The following is a 27,500-nucleotide window of genomic DNA, read 5'->3' as shown; positions in this document are numbered from 1 at the left end:
GTTTGCTGTGAGACAAGTGTGTGAAAAGTATTTAGCGAAAGGCAAGGATGTGTTTTGGGCATTTATGGATTTAGAGAAAGCGTATGATAGAATTGATAGGGAGGCTTTGTGGACTGTTTTAAGATTGTATGGACTTGATGGTAGGTTACTAAAAGGGGTGAAAAGTTTTTATGTAAATAGTAGAGCGTGTGTAAGAGTGGGAAATGCTGTGAGTGATTGGTTTCCCGTGAGAGTGGGGCTGCGACAGGGATGTGTGATGTCGCCTTGGTTGTTTAATATTTACATGGATAGTGTTGTAAGGGAGGTGAATCCAAGAGTTTTAGGTGGTCTGAGTCTGGTAAATGTTGATGGAGGAGAGTGGAATCTGAAGCAGCTGCTGTTTGCAGATGATACTGCACTGGTGACTGATTCAGAGGAGAGATTGAGACAGTTTGTAGAGGAGTTTGGAAGGGTGTGTGAAAGGAGGAAATTGAAAGTAAATGAGAATGAGAGTAAAGTGATGAAGTGTACGAGGTTGATAGATGGTAGGGGGATGAATATAGTTTTGAATGGTGAGTTGCTTGAGGAGGTAGATTGTTTTAAATATCTAGGGTCACATGTTGCTGTGGATGGAAGAATAGATGCAGAAGTGAAGTTTAGAATAAATGAAGTAGGAAAAGTGCTGGGAGGAATGAAAAAAGTGTTTAAATGTCGTTCGCTTAGAATGGATGTAAAGAGAAGGCTGTATGAGGGTGTTGTGGTACCGACTGCATTATATGGGGCTGAAACATGGAATATGGGTGTAGCAGAGAGGAAAAGTTTGAATGTAATGGAGATGAGATGTATGAGGCGTATGTGTGGAGTGACGCGTATGGATCGAGTGCGAAATGATGAAGTGCGAAGGAGAACTGGAGTTGTTCAGGAGATGGCTGGTAGAGTTGAGCAGAGGGTGTTGCAATGGTTTGGGCATATGGAGAGAATGGATAATGAGCGATTGGTGAAAAAGATAACTAGATCTGATGTGAGAGGTGTAAGGCTGAGAGGAAGACCACGAATAGGATGGATGGACAGTGTGAAGAGAGCGTTGGATGCGAGAGGGATGTCTGTTGAGCAAGGAAGAGTGGCTGTGCGTGACAGAAATAAATGGAGAGAAATTGTGAATGAATAAGTGATGACGCAGCCCTGAGGGGATATTCTCCCGCATTTGGTCTGATCAGCTAGTCAGGTCAGGTGCGTGTAAGGGGATGGGTCTGTTATGATGTGGCAGGGGTAAACCAGTTCTGCTTTCGGGCCCTGCTGTGGATGTCACTGATTGCATTGCGCAGTTGACCCTTGTGCAGTGTGATGCGGTGAGAATCTGTCCGCTCTCCCCTTTGGGGCTAAGATGCGAATGAATGTGTTTGAATGGATGAGTAAATGGAAAGTGAGTCGTCCTGTCTCGGCTACCTCCCTTTCCTTGGGGGAAGCAGCCTAGGTATATATATATATATATATTTTATATATATATATTATATATATAGATAGATAGATAGATAGATAGATAGATATATATATATATATATATAGACAGATAGATAGATAGATAGATATAGATATAGATATATATAGATAGATATAGATATATATAGATAGATAGATAGATAGATATAGATATAGATAGATATAGATAGATATAGAATATATATATATAGATAGATAGATAGATGTGTGTGTGTGTGTGTGTGTGTGTGTGTGTGTGTGTATACCAGTATATACCGTAAGATCGGGCTATTAGACTCAATAAGGGGTAATATGAGACTCAGGTAGTCCAGACAGTGTTAATAGGAGTATATCTGACTTTTTCATATGGTACTATATTCTCTCTATATATATTTTGGCTGCTCTCCCCCAAAAGGGGGGTAACCGAGACAGGACGACACACTCCCAATTTACTCACACACACACACACACACACACACACACACATCCTCGAATCTTAGCTCCAAGGGAAGAAGGGACAGATCCTCTCCACACCACACTGCGCAATATCCGCAGCAAGGCACGACAGCACAGCTGGTTCACCTCTATGTTCTAAATTCACTAATTTACATGGTAAATTAAATTCAGGGATGGATTGCCGAAGGTAAGTGAGCTGTGATAAAAGTTTCATTCGTGTTATTTTCACTTTTTTTGTTGTAATTTATAGCAATAAAGACAGGATTAATTGAAATTTCCTCCGCTGTCCCTTGGATATATAATAACAAGTTACGTGTCATTAATGTTTATTCACCTACCAAAGTAAGTTAGTTGTTTTCGTTTATAAAATGTTATGATTTTAAACTAATGGGGCAATTTGACTCGGCCCAGTGGGGTAATTTGACTTGGCACTCTGGGGCAATTTATACGCTGCAATTCCAACAAGTACTATCTGGAGAGTTGTAAACACTACATCGTGGATTTCAAGGATAATCTCCCAGGTACAGACTGGGTACATGGCTTCCTGAAGAGACATAAAGTCCTCCAGTCCAACAGGATATGCCAAACTACTTCGTGGAAGCAGGCTGCTGTCTCTGAAAATGCCGTAGTGGCCTACTTTAAAAAGCTAGAAGAAAGTCTTAAGGGCATACCTCCTGCAAACATCATTAACTATTACGAAACCAACAACACGGATGATCCTAAGGAAAAGCTTCAGATATTTTGGCGTGGTATAAAACATGGGAAGCGCATCATGAATACGACGAGTTCAACATCCATCATGTTCTCCATCACTGCCAGTGGAAAGCACCTTAGTCCAGATGGTGTTTACAAGGCTGACCGCCTGCAGCTGTCATGGATTGAAGAAGGACCATTCGACGTATATAACCAAACTTCTTGCTGGTTCGATCCGAACTGAAGTAGGAGGCGCGGAGAGGCGGGCCTCCTTAAGGCACACAACCAAAGGATAATAATGGGCAAGAAAGCATCGAAGGTCGGACCGATTCGAATGAAAACTTCGAATATTTCACAGAGGGAAAGCCCACCGAGCCTAACTGCCCCACATGAGATGTTGATAAACATTTTTATTTCTCAAATATGTCTTTTCTGTTTTTTTCTATCTATCTATCTATCTATTGCCAGACGCCTCAATCCCGTTTGGGGTGGCCACAAACAAATCGCCTCCAAGTCGCCCTGTCCCCCGCCATTTCACTGCCCTGCTCCCAACTCACACCCCCCTCTCTCATATACCTCTCCACCCCATCGCTCCATCTCATCCTCGGCCTCTCCCTCCCTCTTCCCCCCTCCACCTCACTCACATACACTCTCTTCGTTAGTCTTTCACACTCCATCCTCTCCACATGGCCAAACCACCTCAGTGTGTTCCTCATAACGCTTCCTATCACATCCACATCCACATCACAAAGCTCCTTTATATCCTCATTCGTCAGCCTCTCTCTCCACGTGACTCCACAGGCTCCTCTTAAATAACTCATCTCCATTGCTCTCACTCTTGACTTGTGTCCTTCCAACAATGTCCAAGCTTCACTTCCGTACGTTAGAGTTGGTATCACAATACTGTCATGTAGTAACTTTTTCACTTCCATGCTCACTTCCCTGTTTCTTATCACTGCTTTCAAAGAACCAGCAACCTTTCTTCCCTGCTGCATCCTTTCAAGCACTTCACCCTCCAAACCTCCATCCTTACTCATCACACTACCCAAGTACTTAAACGTACTCACATTTTCCAATTCCTCACCATCCAACCTCGCTGTACATTCACTAACTTCACCTCTCTCAAAGACCATCACTTTACTCTTCCCTACATTCACCTTTAGATTCCGTTTCTTACACACTCTCTCAAACTCATCGTTTGTGCTTCATTACCCATATAGTAATGCTTTTTCAGTGCTCTAAATGTCGCACTACAAACCTCAGTACAACGAGAAATAGGCAGAAGTGAGTCGAATAGCCCCATCTTACGGTATGAGTATGAATGAATGTGTGTGTGTGTGTGTGTGTGTGTGTGTGTGTGTGTGTGTGTGTGTGTGTGTGTGTGTGTGTGTGTGTGTGTGTGTGTGTGTGTGTGTGTGTTTCAAATATAGAAAGCACTTTACAAAACATAATTTCCATCAGTCAGCAGCTCCACTCTTCACTCTGCTCTTTTATGTGTATAATTAATTCTCATCACACCACTTGTACCCTCCACTCTACTCCGTGCGAGATACAGCTGGCATGTAAGCTATTCAGTATGAACAGGGGGTGTTAGCTTCCAAGTGGCGATACGTGAAGGTGTGTGGTATATAGGAGGATTGCTGGGCCTCAGGGAAAGAACTGTTATGTCTATGCCCTGAGTCGAATACATAAGAAAGAATCCACTTTTTCACCCCCTCCTACGTCACCCTTGATCCATCCACTCCACCTCTGGTCCACGTATTCCACCAACGGTCCACCTACTCCGTCTCCTAACTTACCGGGTTAACCTTAGGTCCACCTACTCCACATAGTATTCAATCCCTAGTCCACATAGTATGCCAACCCTGATCCACCTGCTCTACCTCTGGTCCACCTACTCCACCTAATACTCCATATCTGGCCCATCAATTAAAACCCTGGTCCGCCTACATTCCCTCTGCTCCACCTCTGACCCACTTACTCTATCCGCGGTCCACTTACTCCAATTAGCACTCCATCCTTTCAGCGCACCTACTCCACACCTGGTCCACATACTCCACCTAGTACTCCCAGCCCTCCTACTCCTACCGTATCCTCCTGCTCCATTAAGTGCTCAATCCCTGGTTCACTTGTTCAATTTAATACTCCCCTTAGTCCACCTACTTAAAATAGTATTCCCCCGCCCCCCCCATCCCGGTTCATCAATTCTGTAATCCATCCCTTGGTCTACCAGTGCCTCTTACCTCTCCTGATTGGGGGCCGAGTAGCCCTGCATGGCCTGCACCCCACGCTTGTACTTCAGCTTGGTGGCCTCGTCAAGTTGGAAGAACTCGCCTGATAGCTGGTTGATCTCTTCTATCTGAGGATAAAATAAGACTGTACCATCAGTGTGGTTAACACACAGGCTTCGGGGATTCAGACACTGCTCAATAAAATCAGCTGACGTTAGGTAGAATACCCGGTAAGTACTAGAGTTGTCCCGACCACCAGTTAATATCAGACTTCGGTATGTTTTCATGCTGTATATTCTCGCTGCTATCATTTTTTTTTTTTTTTTTTTTTCAGTTCTGGAGAGCCTCTTGATAGTGATTAGGTTAATGAAGACTGTAAATAATCCATTTCCTCAATGGAACGGTGCCTAACCATACCAAAGAGCAATGTCCATCCCAGTGATGAGCAGAGTCATACTAGTCAGTTGCAATCATACTATAGTCACAGCGCACGACTTTGAGGTTGTCATTATTGCACCCTGGCAATCTACCTGTCAACAGCACGGCCGATTTCGTATCATATTATACACGAATCATATTATTATACACGAATATATTATTCACAAATATTGTTATACACTAACATAATTATACACGAATCACACGCGTATCATATGTTATGCACGAAATCAGACGCACTGTTGACAGGTAGGTTGCCAGGATACGATAATAACAACCTCAGAGTCACGAGCCGCTACTTTAGACAAGTTCACTGTTAGGGATCAGGGGAAAAGTGCTTCCCTTCCAGAGCTAAGGTTGTGAGATATCAGATCAAACCTCGTTCTAAACTACTAGCACCCAGTAACGACAGAGCACCAAGCCATACCAGAAGTCAGACCTACTCCAGAGTAGAGGGTGCTAGGTATCTCTGAATATCAGTCTGGTCGCCTATCCAGACTTATATTTTGGGACAGTGTGTCGAAATTCTTGCTAGTGAAGATAACCTGGCAATTTTGGGCACAAATTATATTGAGGTCACGATTCCAGGAAAGACATTTGTAGAACTGTCTGATGGTTAAATGAGGTACTACAGAGGCAAACTAGGAAAGAATGAATACAGTATCTTATGTCAATCAGCCAGGTGACCAGCAAACCCAAGTTATCCAAAAACTCCTCTGTTGTGGATTTGTACGTTATGTAAGTTTTGACAATTTGAAAGTTTGATGTGTAAGCTTTGGGAATGTGTAGTGAAGGTTAAAATCTGGTGGGCTAATTTCGGAATAGGGTCGGTGCCCATCAGTTTTGCTCTAGATTTCACTTTCTTTTTAGGAATTCATGTTTCTAAATTTCAGCTTAGTATTCATAAGTTCTGATAAGTCTGGGCACATCAATCCAAGTCAGAGTTTTGGTGGGACAGGTTCGTCATGATTATGTAAAGCAATCTTGGTGGAAAAAGTGTGCTGGAACAATTGGAGATAGATAAACAGATAGATACAGAGACAGCCATATGTATGGATAGATGAATGAGACAGCTAATGTTTGGTGAATGAATGGAAGGATTAGATCATTCGACAGAAGGATGGATTTGCGAGTAGTAGTAAAAATATCTAGATAGGAGGATGGACTGATACACAGACAGATAGACAAACAGGCTAGACGGATGGATGAACGGATGAATGGAGTTAATTACTGTAGAATATAAGTTATGGCGACATCTGGTAACTCTTGTGCAACAGGTGGGATACAACTACCAGGCGTCACCAAATTATTCTTTCTCTCGCGACTCTGAAGGTAAAGCACGTTACTTGACTGACTGATTGAAATATTTATTGTTGCAAAGGTACACAGAATACATATACAACAAAAGAAGGTGGTGGGACATGCCACTCACCTTCTTCAGTAAACACAGTTGTATATAGTCACTGGCTAAAAGTTGTGCATGTAGTAATGGTTACAAAGTCGTGTATGTAGTTTAAAAAAATCTTATCACATGTCCCCATAGCAAATAGAGATGGAGTAATAAACATTTAATAGATACGGTATAAACTGTAAAATGTGAGGGACTTCATAATATGTATCACATACCAGAGACAGAAGTAGCACTAAAGCAGTATAAAAGCACAAGCATACCAGCACCTGTCACAACGTGGGATGATGACATTGCACCAACGTATTCCTGGGCCCAGATTCACTAACGGTCGCATGCTCTTGGCGCCTCCCTTAACTGCCGTGCAACTCCCTGTCGGCGTTATACTGACATGCGAAACTGTCAGGCACCATCTTTGAAGTGTCTCCCTTTCACTAAGGGACCACCAGACCACCCTAACGCCGGGCGTTATTTGGGGGGGGGGGGCAGCGAGGGGCGCTCGCCTCCCCCATGCTTTCTGAGGGGGCCTCCAAATCATTACAATTAATGAAAAAAAGATATAAGGTTAACACTGAGAAATTAAATATAATATGTATTTAGCCTCAATACGTTTTGAGTGAAATATATCGTGCGTGCGTGCGTGTGTGTGTGTGTGTGTGTGTGTGTGTGTGTGTGTGTGTGTGTGTGTGTGTGTGTGTGTGTGTGTGTGTGTGTGTGTGTGTGTGTGTGTGTGTGTGTGTGTGTGTGTGTGTGTGTGTAATATTCACAATAATTTACTAGGTATATTAAAGGATGTCAATGTAAATATGTTCCTAGCCCGCTGTTCAGTTACAGTATCTTCAGCATCAAGCCGCCTTTTTTATTGTATTCTAGCTGTCATTAAAAGCTTTTATTCATCTTAGGAAGTACGTACCTGTCTTTTCGTGGACATAATGAGGGTAGTGAGCCATTGAAATCAGGAAATTTTGTAGCAATTCTTCAACTAATTGCTGAATCAAATCCCTCTCTAAAACAAAAGTTAAATCGACGATATGGCCATCACACAAGTCCTCAGTACCAGAATGAGTTGATAACAGTTGTTGGAAGACATATCAAAGACACAACTTGTGCTGAAGCACAAGAAGCCAATACTTTTCAATTATGGTTGATGAAACGAAGACTTGTAAAAAAAAAAAAAAAAAAAAAAAAAAAAAAGGCTATTCTTGTGCGGTACTTTAGTATGGGTATGGTGAAGGAACGTGTCATTGGAACCTATCACATGGAAAAGGTTGATGCTGCAAGTGTGGCTGATTTCATATATTGAGAGATAGAACAATCTGGTTTAATGTGGTCTAACTGTGTGGCTCAGTGTTATGATGGTGCTAGTATAATGAATGGATGCTTTAGCGGGGTTCAAGCAAGACTAAGGGATAAAATTCACCAAGCAGTATACATACACTGCCATGCACACAGGCTGAATTTATTACTGGGCGACTGCATAAAGAATACCAGTGGCCTCTCTTCATTTTTTCAGTTTTTAACACACCTTACACAGTTATTACTAACAATAACACAAGGAACAAACTTTTCATTGAGGCACAGAAAGCAGAAGATCTTCAGGCTTTGACACTAGAAAGACCTGCTATAATTAAATGGTCTTACTATTATTGTAGGTCAGTATCAAAAGTTAAGCTTCGCTATGGAAGTTTGCCATCAGTGCTTCATACAGTTTCAGAGGGTCCTGATTCAGAAGCTGCAGCAGAAGTAATTGGACTGTACAAAAAGTCAAAGTCTTCCAGGTTCGTAATGGATCTACATATTATTGAACAAGTCCTTAGAGTTATCAATAGTTTGTCAGATCAGCTTCAAGCAAAGGAAGCCTTACAATCTGAAGCTTGCTATCTCATACAATCAACTATTAAAGATTTGCAGGTCTTGAGAACTGATGAGGCCTTCTTTGATATTTCTGACAAAGCTAAAGATTTTGCTTCAACATACTGTATGTGACTGATACCAGCTTGGAAAATCAGATCAGCTGGGCATACCTAAGAGAATTCAGAAGGTATCATCAAGACTAAAGAGCTTAACTGATTCAGCACTAGGGAGAAGTGAGGTGAATACGTGTATTGCTCCAAAGACTGAAATCAAAAGAACCTATTTTGATATATTAGACAGATTTCTCTCAGAGCCTGATATTCGCATCACACAAAAATGCCCTTAACAGAAGCAATGAATGCACTCGAATGGAATTCCAGAGACTTTCTAGAATATGAGATGCTTTCTGTTATAGTAGTCTTACAAATTCTTCTAGTTTCCCAAATATCTGTTGCAAAAAGACATTTTCTAAGTAAAAGTGACAAGCCAAAGCATCTGCTTGAATTATATGATGAACTCAAACCATTATATTGTGCTTATTCAGAAATAGTGAAAATTATCAAATTCTTATCACCCTTCTAGTAAGTACCGCTGGCAATGAACGACTTTTTTCAGTGCTTAGCTCAATCAAGACATATCTAAGAACCTCAGTGAGAATTGATCGCTTAGTGACTTGCTACTCATGGCCTCAGAAAAAGGAACTTGTTAAAAATCTTAACTTTAACGCCCTGGTTGATAACTTTGCAAGCAAAGATCACGGAGATATCCACTGTTGCAGTAGTTTATTCATTTTTCCATGCAATAAATATACGTAGTTTAGTTTTCAATTTCCTCTAATGAATTCTGAAATTATTATACTATTTTTGCCTGAGCCTCTTCCAAATTTAAAACCACCATTTTATTTCTCCCACCTCTTGGTGTAGAGCTTACTTTTTCACATTGTATGGTTCATGGTATTTTGGGGGCTAGTAAGCTAAATGCTTTCGATTTTTAATTCACTGACAAGTTTACAAATTCTCATTCTCAATATTATATTCCTTATCTTTTCATTAGGCTATAAGAATGAAGTCAGTTTAAGCTTTCACCAATACAAATATTTTAATTGCTATTTGGTCTATTATCCAAGGTCATTAGCATATAATGCAATGATATGTACTTTACCACGCACTTTAAATTACATATTGAGCTTCACACAGAAATACTGCCAATGCTAGAATATCCATTAGTGTGAGTCAGGAAGTAATTGGTTTAATAAATAATTATATATATATATATATATATATATATATATATATATATATATATATATATATATATATATATATATATATATATAGCCTCATATCACCTACCTGTGACAGTGTGTGCATAACAAGCCTCCTTGTTTACGGGCTATATGAAAGAGATTCTCTCTCTCTCTCTCTCTCTCTCTCTCTCTCTCTCTCTAATAGCCCGTAAACAAGGAGGCTTGTTATGCACACACTGTCACAGGTAGGTGATATGAGGCTACCGTCACTGTAGAAGGTCACCCAGGGAGACAAGGACCATCCTATCCTTCTCTGGGTCTATTATGTTGTATTGTTGCAACTTGTAATGACATCATGAATGCACCAGCCTGTCTGTGATTTCTCTCTCTCTCTCTCTCTCTCTCTCTCTCTCTCTCTCTCTCTCTCTCTTTCACAAAATTCCGGCCCTTCCCCGTATAATGGGTAACGAGACTTGATATTGACCTCCTTATCATATCACATCACTGCGACGAGATTGCAGCCTTATCAATGACCTTGTGTAAATCTACCGGATGACGTGGGGCAGCTTCAGAACCCGTGGGTATTTTGCCAAATGCGTGGTGGTTGGGTTTTACCATCCAGGTCCTGATGCACCAGTGTTGCTTATGTTTACTTGGACTCTCCAGCAGCACTAAACCTTTATCCTACCGTAGGTCCAGCTTATCTTTGGCTGTGTTATACTGCATTAGCCTGTATAATAAACACGGTGCATAAAACACCTTACTTTACACAGAAAATTGCAAAGTTCATTCTATGACTTAATGTTTGTCTTGGCTGGAAACCGGACCTCATTCAGACTGCTGGGAGGTGAAAGAGTGTTCAATAGGCAGTCAGTATAGTCACCAGAACCGCGACTTTCACTACTATCTTGGCAGGAGTGTGAATGAGTCGTTGAGGTGTATTACCAGACTCCCTGGACAAACACACGTACGAGTAGACTATACGCAGGTTTACACTCTCCCAGGAGCACCACGCCACCGATATATTTTTTGCAGCCGTGGACACATTCTAAATCCATGTGTTATAATGGCAGACAACGGACAGACATGCATGGTAAAGGAGATATTGCTCCCTCTGGATGAGCAGTGTGTGAGTGTAGACATCAATCAGTATAATGTGTCTGGAGCTAAGGAGACCCTGAATGTGTAATATTTGTATGAAAACTAATGTAGGAATGTTTTAAAGTGAATCAAATAAACGTTGATCAATCTTTGTGGATGTTGTGTCACAGCTATCCAGACTAATGAAATAACACTTCGAAGAAGGCGACATCTTTGTGGGCTGAACATCCATAACACCGTTATTTCAATTATCATAATACAAGATATGAATTCAATATGCAAACACAGTATCTCATTACCTCCGCATGATCCATCAGTATGATGACTGCACAACATATTCGCACAACAAGCCAACAGTTGTCCAGCACTCAAAGTAGCTATAATCCTATGCAACAGGACATCTACTGATACCATGGTTTGAGAATATAATGACTGTTTTTCCTCACAATAAAACAGACTGGATGATGCACAACATGGCATGACCACTGTGTCACATGCATAACCATGAATCATTTATGGCTACCCTTGTTCAGCCATAAAAATGTTACAGCATTTTTGTCGCACACTTACTCAGGTGAACCATGTTTCGAGACAACGAACATCACACCTTCTAACATTTATACTTAACTACAGTTGTTCACTTCATTGTATTACGAACACAGAGACTCCAACATGCATCCAATTCACGTTATTGCTTACGGAGTTACAGGTCACCTCAGAATATCTGTATAATCACACCCCTCATCATTCTAAACAAAACACGACAAAGTTTCGATAAATGCTCCCCCACTACGTGTCCCCCTTCCCCTTCTTTCCACCTCGCCTCACAGTCATCTCCTGTCAGAGAAACAATGGGATCCAATGGCGTTAATATTTGTTTTTCTCCTAACCTTCCACTCTACATACGTGGCAAACACTTGCATTTGCAGACAGAGTATGACTTGATAGAACATTGTTCCTGTGGGTACTAGATACTGTAGCAGAGGGGAAGCTCTGACAGGTCTGCCCATTCATTTACTATGACTACGATGTAAACAAACACAGTGTCGCCACATTTCACCAAATACACCACCCGCTGTACTCGTTAGAAGTAGAGGTAACTGTACTGTACGTACTTACGTACCCACCTGAGTACGTACCTACTGTACGTACGCATCTACGTATGTATTAAAGTATGAACATTCGTACATGCCTTGGTATGCACCCATATACGTACTTAAGTACATACATATATATACGTACTTACATACGCACCTATGCACGTACAGTCTCCAGCAAAAATAGAGCGACCGGCTCGAGAGCTGGTTGGTATATGTGGCACCGCCGCACCCTCAGTTTCACCTCACCCCCTCCCTCCCTCGTTCCCATTCATTCCTCTACCCTCGACCCTTCCCGCATCCAAAGTCAAGAGAGTAAAGTATCACATTGTCTCAACCACTCTTCCATCATCTATCTGTCTTGGGAAATAATGGTTTTGTTATGATAACGAATAAAAACACATTACACAGTGTTTTACTCCACAGTATAGTTATTTATACACCACAATCTGAAACCAGGGTGATATAGAATAATAATATATTCGTATGATAAGGAGGTATGTAATCATACAATTTATCATTTTGACGATTGTATCCAGTCAGTTTGTAATACTAAACAGTCGGAAGCTACAAGTAGATGTCTGTAGCGGTCGGTGGTGTGTGTGGGGGGTAGCTGCCCGTCACACTTTGTGGTGGGGGCATGGGGAGAAGGAGATGGGCCCGGGGTAGATACTGTGTGTGTGTGTGTGTGTGTGTGTGTGTGTGTGTGTGTGTGTGTGTTTTCCACCAATGCCCATAAACACGTCTTTATTATCACCATGAAGTGTGCATTACAATATTGTCCACTGCGCCATATAATAGTGATATTTATAGTTTAACGATATAGAAAATAAGCATTTAATGATCAGTACACAGTAAGACCTTATTTTCTAAATGCTATTCAGTCAGATACCCAGTGCAGATTATAATGCATTAGAGTCTGCACGTAGCCTTTAACTCTGCAGGGTAAGTCAGGCTAGAACACCAGGTCTCTTGTAAAATATTCAATATTATCACAATCCCACATGTTATTGTAGGGCAACTGGAACAGGGCGATAGCAAAGGTGGTGGATGGTCCTACTCGGTGTTGACAGTTACCGTATCACTCCCCCCGTTACCCACAACATTCCATTATCATATAAATCCAATATCTGACCCCATTGTTTCATATCATTTTAAAATGTGTTCTTAAATATACCGGTAGTCAGTTAGTCTTCCTTATTAAATATCTGAGTATCCAAAACCTTTTGTCCATTTTAACATCCTTCCCTCTCTGAGGCAACTGACGTTTCGGCTGACGATAGTTAATGGGAAAATCCATGGCCACACAGAGATAGAGGAAAGTAGTAACAGACATACTGTAGGACACAATTTGAAGAGCAAATAATCATAAGGTTAACCTGACCGCTACGTCTATTACGTTGCTATTAGCAACACTGACCAATGTGAACTGTAACTCGTCAAACCTTTGTTGAAAACGTTCTCGCTGAAAAAGAATAAACTGAATTATCTGTTGTATGGCACGATAATGTTCATTAGCATAAGCTGCAATCGAGACAAGTTTGGTTACTATGCAGATCATCCATTCGGCCAATTTAGTTATTCGTTACCTTTCTCGAAATACGTCGTGTTATAAACGTGTGAATCGCAAATTACACCCTATTGCAGTTATAACTATATAAGGCAAGGTTATATTCCTGATAATATTATCAGGAGGTGGCGGGTTCCTTGCTGGACTGAGTGGCGATAAATGGCTGAGGCAAGGGGTGGAGGGGGTTGGTTGTATGCAGCGCCGGATTAACCATGCTGTTGCCTGGTAGGCAAGGCAGACGGTTGGCCTGCAACATATAGATCTCTTTTTTCCGTTATTTCCAGTGAAATTTTGGCATGACCTATAATGGCCTTTTTTGATGGCCTTGATGGGTTGTGATACTTATTTGGACGCCCAAAGCGTATATTTACTCCGCTCTGGAAGTCTGGAAGGCCTGTAACAGGCCGTGGCCTGCTAGGCAGTTGCCCATTTTGCCTATACCTGGTAATCCGGCCCTGGTTGTATGGTGTGCGAGGGGTCAGCGCACCACGCGGTTCACTCTACTGTTGGCTGTCCTGTCTATGAAATTGACCTTGATACTTATAATACTGTCAGCAGCAATGAATGGTATCTAAATACTGACTGACCTTTGGTAATGCCAGCAACCACATCATGGTCTCGGTTTAACCACCAGACAAACTGTCATCCAGTCACTGTTGCCCAACGTTATCCGATATCATGTATTAAGTCCAATAACCAAGATATTACTGATCATGTCTTTTACTTATCAGCAACACTTTGCTATTATCACACGTGAGGTATTAGTAGTAACTAATGGTACTCACCTATAACAGAGTTTGTAAAGTAACAGTGATTTCATCGAGAAAGGGAAGGAGCTCACCACACACCGCAACAAACATCTATTTATAGCTTCCGACTGTTTAATGGTACACACTGACTGGATACAACTGTCAGAATGATAAATTGTATGATTACAGACCTCCCGATAATACGAATATATTACTATTTTAGATCACCCGGCATTCAGATCGTGGTGTATAAATAACAAATAACTATACTATGGAGTGAAACACTATGTAATATGTTTCTTTTCTTCGTTATCATAACAAAACCACTATTTCCCAGGACTACAGGATGACGGAAGAGTGGTTGAGACAATGCGAGTAGGCCTTACTTTACTCTCGTGCCCTTGGATGTGGGGAGGGTGGAGGGTAGACGAATATGGGAATGAGTGAGGGTGGGGGGGGGGTTGAAACTGGGGGTGCGGTGGTGCCACATGTACCAACCTGCTCGTCGAGCCGGTCGCTCTATTTTTACTGGAGACTATACTTACGTACACACGGCAAGAGTTCCGGAACGACTGGACCACCTGGTTGCAGAATTTGGCTAATGTGGCAACAGCGCACGCCCGTGTGTGTTCTTACCTACCTTACTTAATTGTATCTTTACAGGAATGAGTCAAGCTCGTACTGTCCCATGTCTTAAACCATATTTATCGTATATATCCTTAAATTTGTGAATTGTTTTGGCACACACTATTTCATTCGGTAGTGCATTCCATTGATCAATTGCTCTGTTTGGGAAACTGAATTTCCTTACGTCTTTATCACCTCTCTTCTTATGCAGTTTTTTGCAGTGTCCTCTTGCTGATGCTTCTCCATATGTTAAATACTCATTTATGTCTATTTTCTCCTTCCCTGATATGCACTTATATAGCATTATCATGTCACCTCTTTTCCTTCTCTCCTGCAGTGTTGGTAGATTCAGTTTATTTAGTCTTTCTTCGTAGCTTAGGTCCCTTAAGCTTGGTATCCATCTTGTAGCGGCCCTTTGAACTTTTTCAATCTTGTCTATGTGTTTTTTGAGATGAGGACTCCAGACTACTGATGCATATTCCAGGGTTGGTCTAATGAATGATGTTATTATCCTTCTTAGCATGTCTTCATTTATGTATGTGAATGCTATTCTCATATTTGCAAGCAGTGTATACATGTTCTGTACCTTCTCGCTGATGTGGTCAGCCGGAGATAGTCTGTTATTGATAATCACACCTAGGTCCTTCTCTCTTTCTGATGTGTATAGGGTTTTATTTCCTAGCTTATAATCCCAATCAGGTCTTTTTCCACTTTTACCAAACTTGATTACATGACACTTGTCCACATTGAATTCCATTTGCCATGTACTACTCCATTCATGAAGTTTATTTAATTCTTCTTGTAGCTCTTTACAAGAGTCTGTTATTAATTCTCCTTTGTATTTTTGCATCATCTGCAAACATATTCAGATAGCTCTCATTTCCAGTGTTACTGTTTATATCATTTATATACACTAAAAACATGATTGGTGCCAGCACTGAACCCTGTGGTACTCCACTAGTCACTTCTTTCCATGATGAGTAGTTTCCTCTTAGTACTGTTCTCATTTCTCTTTTTATGAGAAAGTCTTGCATCCAACAAAACAGTTTGCCTTGAATTCCTCCTTGATGGTACAGTTTCCATAAAAGTCTTTGGTGTGGTAGTGTGTCAAAAGCTTTCTTGAAACCTAAATAGATACTGTCCACCCATCCTTCCCTTTCCTGTATTTTGTTTGTTACTCTGTCATAGTAGCTCAACAGATTAGTAACACATGATTTTCCTTTTCTGAAACCAAACTGTCTTTCTGTTATCATACTGTGTTCTTCTAGATGATTTACCCAAGCTTTTCTTATAAGCTTTTCTAATACCTTGCTTACAACACTGGTCAGTGATACTGGTTGGTAGTTGGGTGGATTTTGTCTATTTCCTTTCTTGAATAAGGGGACAATATTTGCTTTTTTCCAAATATCAGGTAGTTTACCTTGACTCAAGGATTTCTTGAAAATTAAAAATAATGGTTTACTTAACTCCTTTGCACATTCTCGTAGTACCCAACATGAAATTTCATCAGGACCACTTGCTTTTCCTCTGTCTATTCTACTTAACTCCTCCTGTATTACTTTTTCTGATATTTGTATGTCTGGTAGTATGTGTGGACATGCATGTTCCACATAGTCCCTCTAAAAAATTTTTTCTTCTGTAAAAACTAATTGGAAATTCTTATTTAGTGCTTCACAAATATCTTTCTCTTGTGTATTAGTGATTCCCTCGTCCATAACTGATTGTATTATATCTTTTACTTTGGTGTTGCTTCTGATATAGCCGTAAAACAGCTTTGGTTGATCACTACTTTTATTTATTATATCCTCCTCAAACTGTTTTTGGGCTTTCCTCCTTATTCTTGTATAATCGTTTCTTGCCTGTTTGTACTTATTATATGCCCTTTCACTATTGTGTCTTCTGTATCTATACCACAACAAATCTCTTCTCTCTTTTGATTTTTTACATTCTGTATTGAACCATTTCTGTATTTTATCTGCTTCTTTGTGCTGTGGGATGTACTTCTGGACTCCTATTTCATAAAATTCACAGAATTTTCTATATACAGCATTTAAACCTTGTCCTCTAAGCTCATTTTCCCAATCAACTCCTAAGAAATACTTCTTTAGGTCTTGATAATTTCCCTTTTTATAGTTTAGGCTCTTTTTGTAAGTGTCATTGCTGTTTACTATGTCATATGCTATCCTGAAGTTATAATTTAGTACTGCATGATCGCTTTTGCCCAGTGGAGGGTGATATATTAAACTGTCAATATCATTTTCTTGCCTAGTAAATATTAGATCTAGCACTGAAGGTACATCAAGTCCTCTTTTTCTGGTGGTTTCCCTCACATGTTGCGTTAGGAAGAACTCTTGTACGAGATCCAAGAGCTTTTGGTCCCAACAGCTTTCTTGGCTAATTATATCTAGAGTATTCCAATTTATAATTGCATTGAAATCCCCAGTTAGTATAATTCTTTCTGATTTCTCTTCCATTTTATGTAGTAATGATCTTAAACTCTGAATTGTACTCTCTGCCAGGTCCTCATATTCATCTCTTTCCCATGTGTTTGATCTGGGTGGCATGTACAAATTGGCTACAATTACTTTCCCTTCAGATGTGTTGAACTCTACTGCAATCACTTCTACTTGTGATGGTTTATCTAGTTTTATTTCATTGACTTTTAGATTTTTCTTAGTTAATATTATAATTCCTCCTCCTTTTTTTAAATTTCTGTCTTTTCTCCATATATTGTATTCCTCTAAGTTTAGTATGTCATTGGATATCCTTGGTGTTAATTTTGTTTCAGTTAGGCATATTATTTGTGGTTCATTTTCTCTGACATAATCATTTATCTCTAGTAATTTAGATACCATGCCATCATCATTTGAGTACATCAACTTTATCATCTTGTTTATATACTTGTCATGACATGGTTCTACTACCTTCGTCCTTTTTATTCCATTCTGTTTGTGTACCACTTTCGTACCTGCAATCCTATTACTTTGTAAAAAAATTTCTTCTCCTTTTCTGATCTTCCCTCATTTTTTGTTTTTGCTTCCTCCCTTTTCTCTTTCAGTAATTCCAGTTCCTCTTGTGTTAGGCATCTTTTTATCCATGCGTTTTTGAACTCCTCTTTTTCCATAAGATTCTTTGCATTTTTTAGTATCTCTTCCACAGTGTTTACACTCTGGAAAGTCACCTTTAGAGGTCTTGTCTTGCTTTTCTCATATTTCCCTAACCTTTGGTGTTCCTCTATGTCTTTACTACAGATTTCCTCTGATACTTCTTTCAGTAAGCTCATTACATTTGCCATCTCCTTTTTGTCTCTTGTGATCTTGTTTTTTACTTCTTCCTCTTCTATACCAGTGATTACTATAGATTTGTTTATATCTACTGAATCTCTGACTAACTTTAGATTGTTTTGGATTATTCTTTTCACTTCCTTTTTAATGCTTTTTTCCTCCACCCTTGTTTCTAAGTCTTTCTTTACTTTCACCATTTCAGCATACGTGGTTTCCACATCATTTTTGTAGCTTTGCGCAGCTTCATTCACCTGTGTTATCTTCTCCTCAATATCACTGCTGTGGTCAATAAGACTGCTTACTTGCCTAATTGTCTCTGTGTCATTTTTTAACTCTTCCATAACACTCTCGTGATTGACTACTGTACTTGCCATTTCACTCATTTTCTTCCCAAGTGTACTCAGTTCCACTGTTAGTTCACTGATGGTTGTGTCTTTCTTATTGGCCTCCCTTCCAAGATTTTCTATTTCTTCCTTTTGCAAGTGCATCTGCTTCTTCATTTCATCAATTTCATTTTTGAAAGCCATTTCTAGTTTGTTTACACGTTCAACCAGTCTATTGTGAGAGTCCACTTCAACCAGTTCTTGGTAGAAATCATCATTTTGCTTTTTACCTTTATCCCTTTTCTTTTCCAAATTTGCTTTACTAAAGTATGTATCCATTTTGCAATACTAAAAGTGCAGAGCATGTATTTACAATCCCCATGTTGTTGTAGTCTAAACAAGCCTCAGATGACTCAGCGCATTCTTTCGTCTTGGTTCACTTCCCTGTTTGATCGAGTCTTGTTTAAACTTATTTTTTTTCCTTTTAATAATGAAAAATCATTTAGTCTAACCTGGTACAGAGCTTGACTCATACAAAGATACTAATTTAGGTAATGCCACTGGCCGTGTTGGTTCGGTACGGAGCGCCGATGTCGCACGTCCGCCTCGATTGAATCCCTGTGTGTGTGTGTGTGTGTGTGTGAAGATGCCCGACAATTTTTCGAATCGCTAAGCTTCATCCTCCAAATTATATTATGTGATTATTGTATTATGCTATGATATAGGCTAATAAGAATTATGTAATTGTTTGGGATAATGGGCTGTGCATTGTACAGTTTATGAAGTATGAGGTTGCCTTGCAGCCTGAACCACAATACAGGTTGCGTTGTGGTTTAGAAACTGAGGGCAAGTTCACCCACAAATGGCACGATGTAGGGGGAAGGGGGGAGTATGGGAGTGAGTGGCCAACAGTTATACATTCTTAGTCATTACAGTATAGTTATTAAGGTGTTAGTGATATCCTGTATCTTGAATAATAATAAATCTATTTATTCTTATTATCTTTATATAGACTCGATTACACACTTTAAATTTCACCAAACATAGGATACTCCCTCCCTCATTAACGGAAAACATTCAGCCTGCTCCACCATCTCATCTCTCGCTCTCTCTCTCTCTCTCTCTCTCTCTCTCTCAGGTGACTATCAGTAGACACACACACACATCAGTTTGTGCTAATGAATAATGATGTTGCATTTAATGTCTTTACCTAAAATTTAATACTGTGTCAAAGAACAAGTGGATTACATAACCACCTCACATTACGGATTACGTTAATCAGTAATCAGTACTTATTTACGTAGTCTATGTTTCAGTAATATTCATGGGGTAGCCATACTCACAGTGATTTTTTCGTTAATGTTAAGGGTAATCATGTGATCAGTGGCGGATACGAGTTGGAGGGAAGGTGGCCGCTGACGCTCCAAATACTCATAGCTAAGCTGGTGAGTTGTAATGTCACTGCAGAGGTTTCTGTTCCTCCAGTTATGTCAATAATTAAATTTAACACACTGATGAACAGTCATTTCTTATGAAAAATAGAAACATCCTATATGGAACTCTCAAAATACATTATGGAGCATATTGTGGGGGCTTTGCAGCTTTCACGCACCAGTCACAGTCTTGGTCCATTGTTTCAGTATTGCCAGCCTGACAGTGTGCAATGTTAATGAACATGCTATGAATGTTAGTTCTGTATGCTTATTTACACTTGGAACAACAGAATTCAAAGCAAGGATTTCATTCAGTACATAGAATGCCAAATACAGTATATGTGTGTGCGTTTGAGTGTGGGTGTGAGACGTGTGGTGGGGGTGGGGGAGTATAGTGAGTATATAATATGTGTCATAATGGTAATATGGGTGTGTGCATGCGTGGGTAATGACGTCCTAGACTGATATGTAATCTTCGCCTTTAACACTTGATGACACACACCTCAGTATTTGTTTAGGTTCTATTTATAAGCTTGTAGCATGTTAAAAAATTGTATTATTATGATTATATTTTTGGAATGGAACCTGAAATCTATCTATCTACAGTATATACCTAGGCTGCTTCCCCCAAGGAAAGGGAGGTAGCCGAGACAGGACGACACACTCCCCATTTACTCATCCATTCAAACACATTCATTCGCATCTTAGCCCCAAAGGGGAGAACGGACAGATCCTCACCGCACCACACCGCACAAGGGTCAACTGCGCAATGCAATCAGTGACATTTGCAGCAGGGCCCGACAGCAGAACTGGTGTACCCTTGCCACATCATAATAGACCCATCCCCTTACCCGCACCTGACCTGACTAGCTGATCAGACCAAATGCGGGAGAATATCCCCTCAGGGCTGCGTCATCACTTATTCATTCACAATTTCTCTTCATTAATTTCTGTCACGCACAGCCACTCTTCCTTGCTCGACAGACATCCCTGTCGCATCCAACGCTCTCTTCACACTGTCCATCCATCCTATTCGTGGCCTTCCTCTCAGTCTTACACCTCTTACATCAGATCTAGTTATCTTTTTCACCAATCGCTCATTATCCAATCTCTCCATATGCCCAAACCATCGCAACACCCTCTGCTCAACTCTACCAGCCATCTCCCGAACAACTCCAGTTCTCCTTCGCACTTCATCATTTCGCACCCGATCCATACGTGTCACTCCACACATACTCCTCAGACACCTCATCTCCATTACATTACATCCATTCTAAGCGAACGACATTTAAACACTTTTTTCATTCCTCCCAGCACCTTTCCTACTTCATTTATTCTAAACTTCACTTCTGCATCTATTCTTCCATCCACAGCAACATGTGACCCTAGATATTTAAAACAATCTACCTCCTCAAGCAACTCACCATTCAAAACTATATTCATCCCCCTATCATCTGTCAACCTCGTACACTTCATCACTTTACTCTTATTCTCATTTACTTTCAATTTCCTCCTTTCACACACCCTTCCAAACTCCTCTACCAACTGTCTCAATCTCTCCTCTGAATCAGTCACCAGTGCAGTATCATCTGCAAACAGCAGCTGCTTCAGATTCCACTCTCCACCATCAACATTCACCAGACTCAGACCTCCACCTAAAACTCTTGCATTCACCCCTTACAACACCATCCAAGTAAATATTAAACAACCAAGGCGACATCACACATCCCTGTCGCAGCCCCACTCTCACGGGAAACCAATCACTTACAGCATTTCCCACTCTTACACACGCTCTACTATTTACATAAAAACTTTTCATCCCTTTTAGTAACCTACCATCAAGTCCATACAATCTTAAAACAGTCCACAAAGCCTCCCTATCAATTCTATCATACGCTTTCTCTAAATCCATAAATGCCCAAAACACATCCTTGCCTTTCGCTAAATACTTTTCACACACTTGTCTCACAGCAAACACCTGATCAACGCATCCCCTCCCTCTCCTAAAGCCACACTGCTCATCACCAATCACTCCCTCTGTACCCTCTCTATCTCTCATAATCAACACTCTACCATACACCTTACCTACAACACTGAACAGACTTATACCCCTAAAGCTAGTACATTCATACTTATCACCCTTGCCTTTATACAACGGGACCACACAAGCACTTGCCCAGTCAACTGGCACCATACCTTTCTCAAAGCACACATTCAACAATCTTACTAACCAGTCAACAACAGTCACTCCACCACCCTTCAGGCATTCCACAGCACACCCATCCATACCTGCAGCTTTCCCTGTTTTCATCTCCTTTACTGCCTTCTCCACTTCCTCCTTCGTGATCAAAGAATCATTTAACTCTCCCAACACATTTATTCCTTGCACCCTTCCATCCGCCACAATCTCAGCCACCCTTTCCTCCTCTACATTTAACAATCTTTCAAAATACTCTGCCCATCTCTTCCTTACTGCATCCATTTCAATTAACATCCTGAAATACCATATAAAAAACACTTAAGTATTATAATACTGTAATATGGAATCTATATTATATGAGTAACTATTTCTCCCAAGAGAAAATAATGTTATTTTAATGTTCATTACAGAATTACACTGTAGGAGCACCTGTTTTTAATGTTAGCTTACCGGATTACCTGCGATCAGTTTATTAAGTTATACTATAGCACAGATTTATGCAATATATCCATTATATATTGTATTAACTATGTCATGAAGGCTCACACGGTGGATGTTCATATAAACTGCTTTGAACAAGCAGCAGGTTCAGTTTTTAGTAGTTTGCGAAATTCAGTTATTTTATGGTGTGGTTATAAATCCAGCTGTCCTTTACAGGCCCATGTAATCCCTTATAAAATGGGACTGGCCAAGTGTAAAACCAATTCCCTATGGCGCATAGTAGTTTGAAAATGATCACTGATAATAATATGATTACTGCATGACCCTCCCGAATTACCACACCCCGATTCTTTTTATTTATTTATTTTAATGTTGGGTCACTTGGAACGAATATGAGTAAATGACACGATAGCCCACGTGGATTTGTTGAATATAACCTAGCCTGTACGAAGTTTCTTGATTTTTATGATGTATGTGTGTATGGTTATCAGGTAAAAGTAAGAACCTACAAACACGCACTCTATCTCTCTCTCTCTCACACACACACACACACACACACACACACACACACACGCACACACACACACACACACACACACACACACACAGAGGGAGAGAGAGAGAATATATATATATATATATATATATATATATATATATATATATATATATATATATATATATATATATATATATATATATATATGGTGGAGAATTGTAAGAATTACGGTAAACAGACAGGTTGAAAAACTGATTGGAGAGGGTGGAAGCTCAGTATGTAAAGGCCGGAGTATAGAGATGTGTTGACTGTATGCCTGACACTTGTCTTTATGACTTACCAGGTATTTTGTATTCAAAAAAATTAATGATAGAGATAAGATTTCTGGAGGCGACAGTACTCTAATGCATAGGTATAAATTTACTGACGATATGTACAAGAAACTTAATTTTATTTAAAAACATTTAGAGATCAACTGATATTCATAGTAATACTATATCTAGATGAATGCATATTACCAACACTTGCACCACTGTTTATTAAGCCTTGCAATCCCCATATAATATACCATGCATAGAGTGGATAATGAACAATAACATGAAGAACGGTGGCTTTTCTCGAAGCTTCAAAGATATTAGAAATGAAACTATGTGAGTGATGCGTTAATATTCTATTCACGTGCAGGTACGACCATAGGAACATCTACGAGGAGGCTAGATGTGGGCACGTCACCGTCAGTGTCTGGGGGTGGGTGTGCATCCACGCCATGTGTGACGTCACCAGGATAGAGGGGAGGTTCAAAAAATACATTGAAATTTTGCAGGATTTTTTCATCCCCTCAGTCCAGGAGCGGAATTATCTGTTTCCTCCCGGCCCTATAATATTTGTTCAGGACCGGTGCCCCATCCACACGGCGAGAAGAGTCTCGGAATGGTTTGTAGGTCGAGAGGACTTGCTACTCGACTGGCTCAGTAAAGGAGTAGACATGAACTCCATCAAAATGTTAGGGAGAATATGGTTAACTGCTGGGAGCCTGAGAGGGATCGGACACCAGATGAACTACTGGCCCACATCCGTGCCTAATGGGAACTGTTCAGAAACCAGCAGCAGCTCATACAGAACTATGTCACCTCTATGCCAATCAGACTGCGGGAGGTGATCGAGAAGGAGAGTGGGTTGACTTCCTACTAATGAATGAGTTCCATACAAATCGTATGTTTTTTTTTTTTTAATTATTATCCTCTGATTATAATGGATATTATTCCATGCAGTATAACAATCTGACAGTAACTTTAATAACTTACTATAACTTATCTGACAATATAACTGATACGACACTATCTTATATATTTTGCTCATACATGATTTTTATTACAGGTCACTTATACAGGAATTAGTGATGTTTATTTGCATTCCTTAATGCAACCTTCCTGTTACAACAGCAGGTTCTTTCCATTAAAATATGATGCTTTCTTGACTGGCACAATGACAACTCTCTAGACATTTTGCCAACTCTCTAGACATCTTACCACCTGCTGACATGCCTAAGGTACTGTTTTCCAATCGTGATAAAGATTTTTAAAAATTGCTCAGGAATAAGTTAGTCTGTGTGTGATCAATAACAAATACCGGTAAACTACTAACAACTGCACTTGCTGTCTGTTCGATATAGTTTTAAGTGAATGTCCACCATGACATCACTTATAATACAATATATAACATATTACTTAACTCAAACCTACAATATAACGTTACATACTGATCAAAGGAAATCAGATAATCTAAGGTTAAGAAACGCTGCACCTACAACGTATTTAAATGGATGTTGTAATACGGTAATATTACTTCCTGAAATATTGCTATTCATGTATTATGCCACACATAATATTTCGGTTTTTGTCTTTATATGGTGTTTCAGGTTTCACCCCCAAAACATAATTATATATAATGCAATAATGTAACATGTTACAAACATATGAAGAGAACCTATTAAATACCGTGGTGTGTGAGGCAAAGATTACGTATCAGTCTAGGACGTCCTTACCCACGCATGCATACAACCATATTACCATTTTGACACACATTATAATCTCCCTATACTCCCTGCATCCCCACCACACGTATTGCCCCACACCCACACCCACACGCACACACACATACTGTATTTGGCATTCAATGTACTGAATGAAATCCTGCTTTGAATTCTGTTATTCCAAGTGTAAATAAGCATACAGAACTAACATTCATAGCATGTTCATTAACATTGCACACTGTCAGGCTGGCAATACTGAAACAATGGACCAAGACTGTGACTGGTGAGTGAAAGCTGCAAAGCCCCCACAAAACGCTCCATAATGTATTTTGAGAGTTCCATATAGGATGTTTCTATTTTTCATAAGAAATGGCTGTTCATCAGTGTGTTAAATTTAATTATTGACATAACTGGAGGAACAGGAACCTCTGCAGCGACATTACAACTCACCAGCTTAGCTATGAGTATTTGGAGTGTCAGCGGCCACCTTCCCTCCAACTCGTATCCGCCACTGATCACAAGATTACCCTTAACATTAACGAAAAAATCACTGTGAGTATGGCTACCCCATGAATATTACTGAAACACAGACTATGCAGATAAGTACTGATTATTGATTAACGTAATCCGTAATGTGAGGTGGTTATGTAATCCACTTGTTCTTTGACACAGTCTTATATTTTTGGTAAACATATTAAATGCAACGTCATTACTCATTAGCATAAACTGATAATGTAAGTGTGTGTCTACTGATAGACACCTGAGGAGTTTGAGTGAGAGAGAGAGAGAGAGAGAGAGAGAGAGTTGAGGTGGTGGAGCAGGCTGAATGTTTTCCGTTAATGAGGGAGGGGGTATCCTATATTTGGTGTAATTTAAAATGTGTAATCGAGTCTATATAAAGATAATAAGAATAAATAGATTTATTATAATTCAAGATACAGGATATCACTAACACCTTAATAACTATACTGTAATGACTAAGAATGTATAACTGTTGGCCACTCACTCCCATACTCCCCCCTTCCCCCTACATCGCACCATTTGTGGGTGAACTTGCCCTCAGTTTCTAAACCACAACGCAACCTGTATTGTGGTTCAGGGTGCAAGGAAAGAGAATTATTTTATATAACTCAGACTTCATAAACTGTGTAGTGCACAGCCCATTGTCCCAAACAATCACCTAATTCTTATAAACCTATATCACAGCATAATACAATGACCACAAAACATAATTCGGCGGATGAAGCTTAGCGATTCGAAAAATTGTCGGTCACACACGCACACACACACACACACACACACACACACATACGGGCGTGTGCTGGTGCCACGTTAGCCAAATCCCGCAACCAGGTGGTCCAGTAGGAACTCTTGCCGAGTGTACATATCTACAGTACGTACGTACTAATGAATGCAGCTGTGTACGTTCTTACGTACGCACTTATCTACGTACATACCACCTATGTACGTACTTACGTACGTATGTATGTGAGTAAATACGTGCTCACTGATGTAGGTAGTTACGCATTCATATACGTACTTACGTACACATTTATGTACAGTTAGCTCCACTTCTAACGAGTACAGCGGGTGGTGTGTTTGGTGAAACGTGGCACCACTGTGTTTGTTTACATCGTAGTAATAGTAAGTGAATGGGCAGACCTGGCAGAGTTTCCCCTCCGCTACAGTATTTATTACCCACAGAAACAATATTCTATCGAGTCATACTCTGTCTGCAAATCCAAGTGTTTGCCAGTATGTATAGTGGAAGGTTGAGAGAAAAATAGTAATGCCATTGGATCCCATAGTTTCTCTGACAGGAGATGACTGTGAGGCGAGGTGGAACGGAGGGGAGAGGGGGACAGGTGGTGGGGGCGCATGTATCGAAACTTTGTCTTGTTTCGTTTTGAAAGATGAAGAATGTGATTACAGATGTTCTGAGGTGGTCTGTAACTCCGAATGCAATAACGTGTATTGGATGAATGTAGGAGTCTTAATGTTCGTCATACAATGTGGTGAACAACTGTTATTGAGCATAAATGTTAGAAGGTGTGATCTCACGTGTCCCGAAACGTGGTTCACCTGAGTCTAATGAATGTGCGACTCAATTGCTGTAACATTTTTTGTGGCTGAACCAGGGTGGCCATAAATGATTTATGATTACAAATGTGACACAACGGTCATTCCATGTTGTGCATCATCCAGTCTATTCTATTGTGAGGAAAAACAATCATTATATTCTCAAACCATGGTATAAGTAGATGTTCTGTTGCATTGGATTATATCTACTTTAAGTGTTGGACAGCTATTGGCTTGTTTTGCGAAAATGTTGTGCAGCCATCATACTGATGGATCATGTG

General features: G+C 40.1%; 1 protein-coding gene across 1 annotated transcript in view; it reads right to left on the bottom strand.

The window, feature by feature from the left end:
- Positions 1-27,500, bottom strand: part of LOC145397805 (uncharacterized) — a 432,859-nt gene that overhangs the window by 258,011 nt on the left and 147,348 nt on the right. The window contains exon 3 of the mRNA XM_080270825.1: positions 4,851-4,966. Within this exon, the coding sequence (XP_080126951.1) occupies positions 4,851-4,966 (116 nt within the window). The remainder of the gene's footprint in view (positions 1-4,850; positions 4,967-27,500) is intronic.

This window comes from Coenobita brevimanus, chromosome 43, assembly GCF_032717465.1.
Source record: "Coenobita brevimanus isolate Jiangsu-jjx chromosome 43, ASM3271746v2, whole genome shotgun sequence".
NCBI lineage: Eukaryota > Metazoa > Arthropoda > Malacostraca > Decapoda > Coenobitidae > Coenobita > Coenobita brevimanus.
Note: the sequence above shows the minus strand (reverse complement) of the source record. Positions and strands in the feature narration are given on the sequence as shown.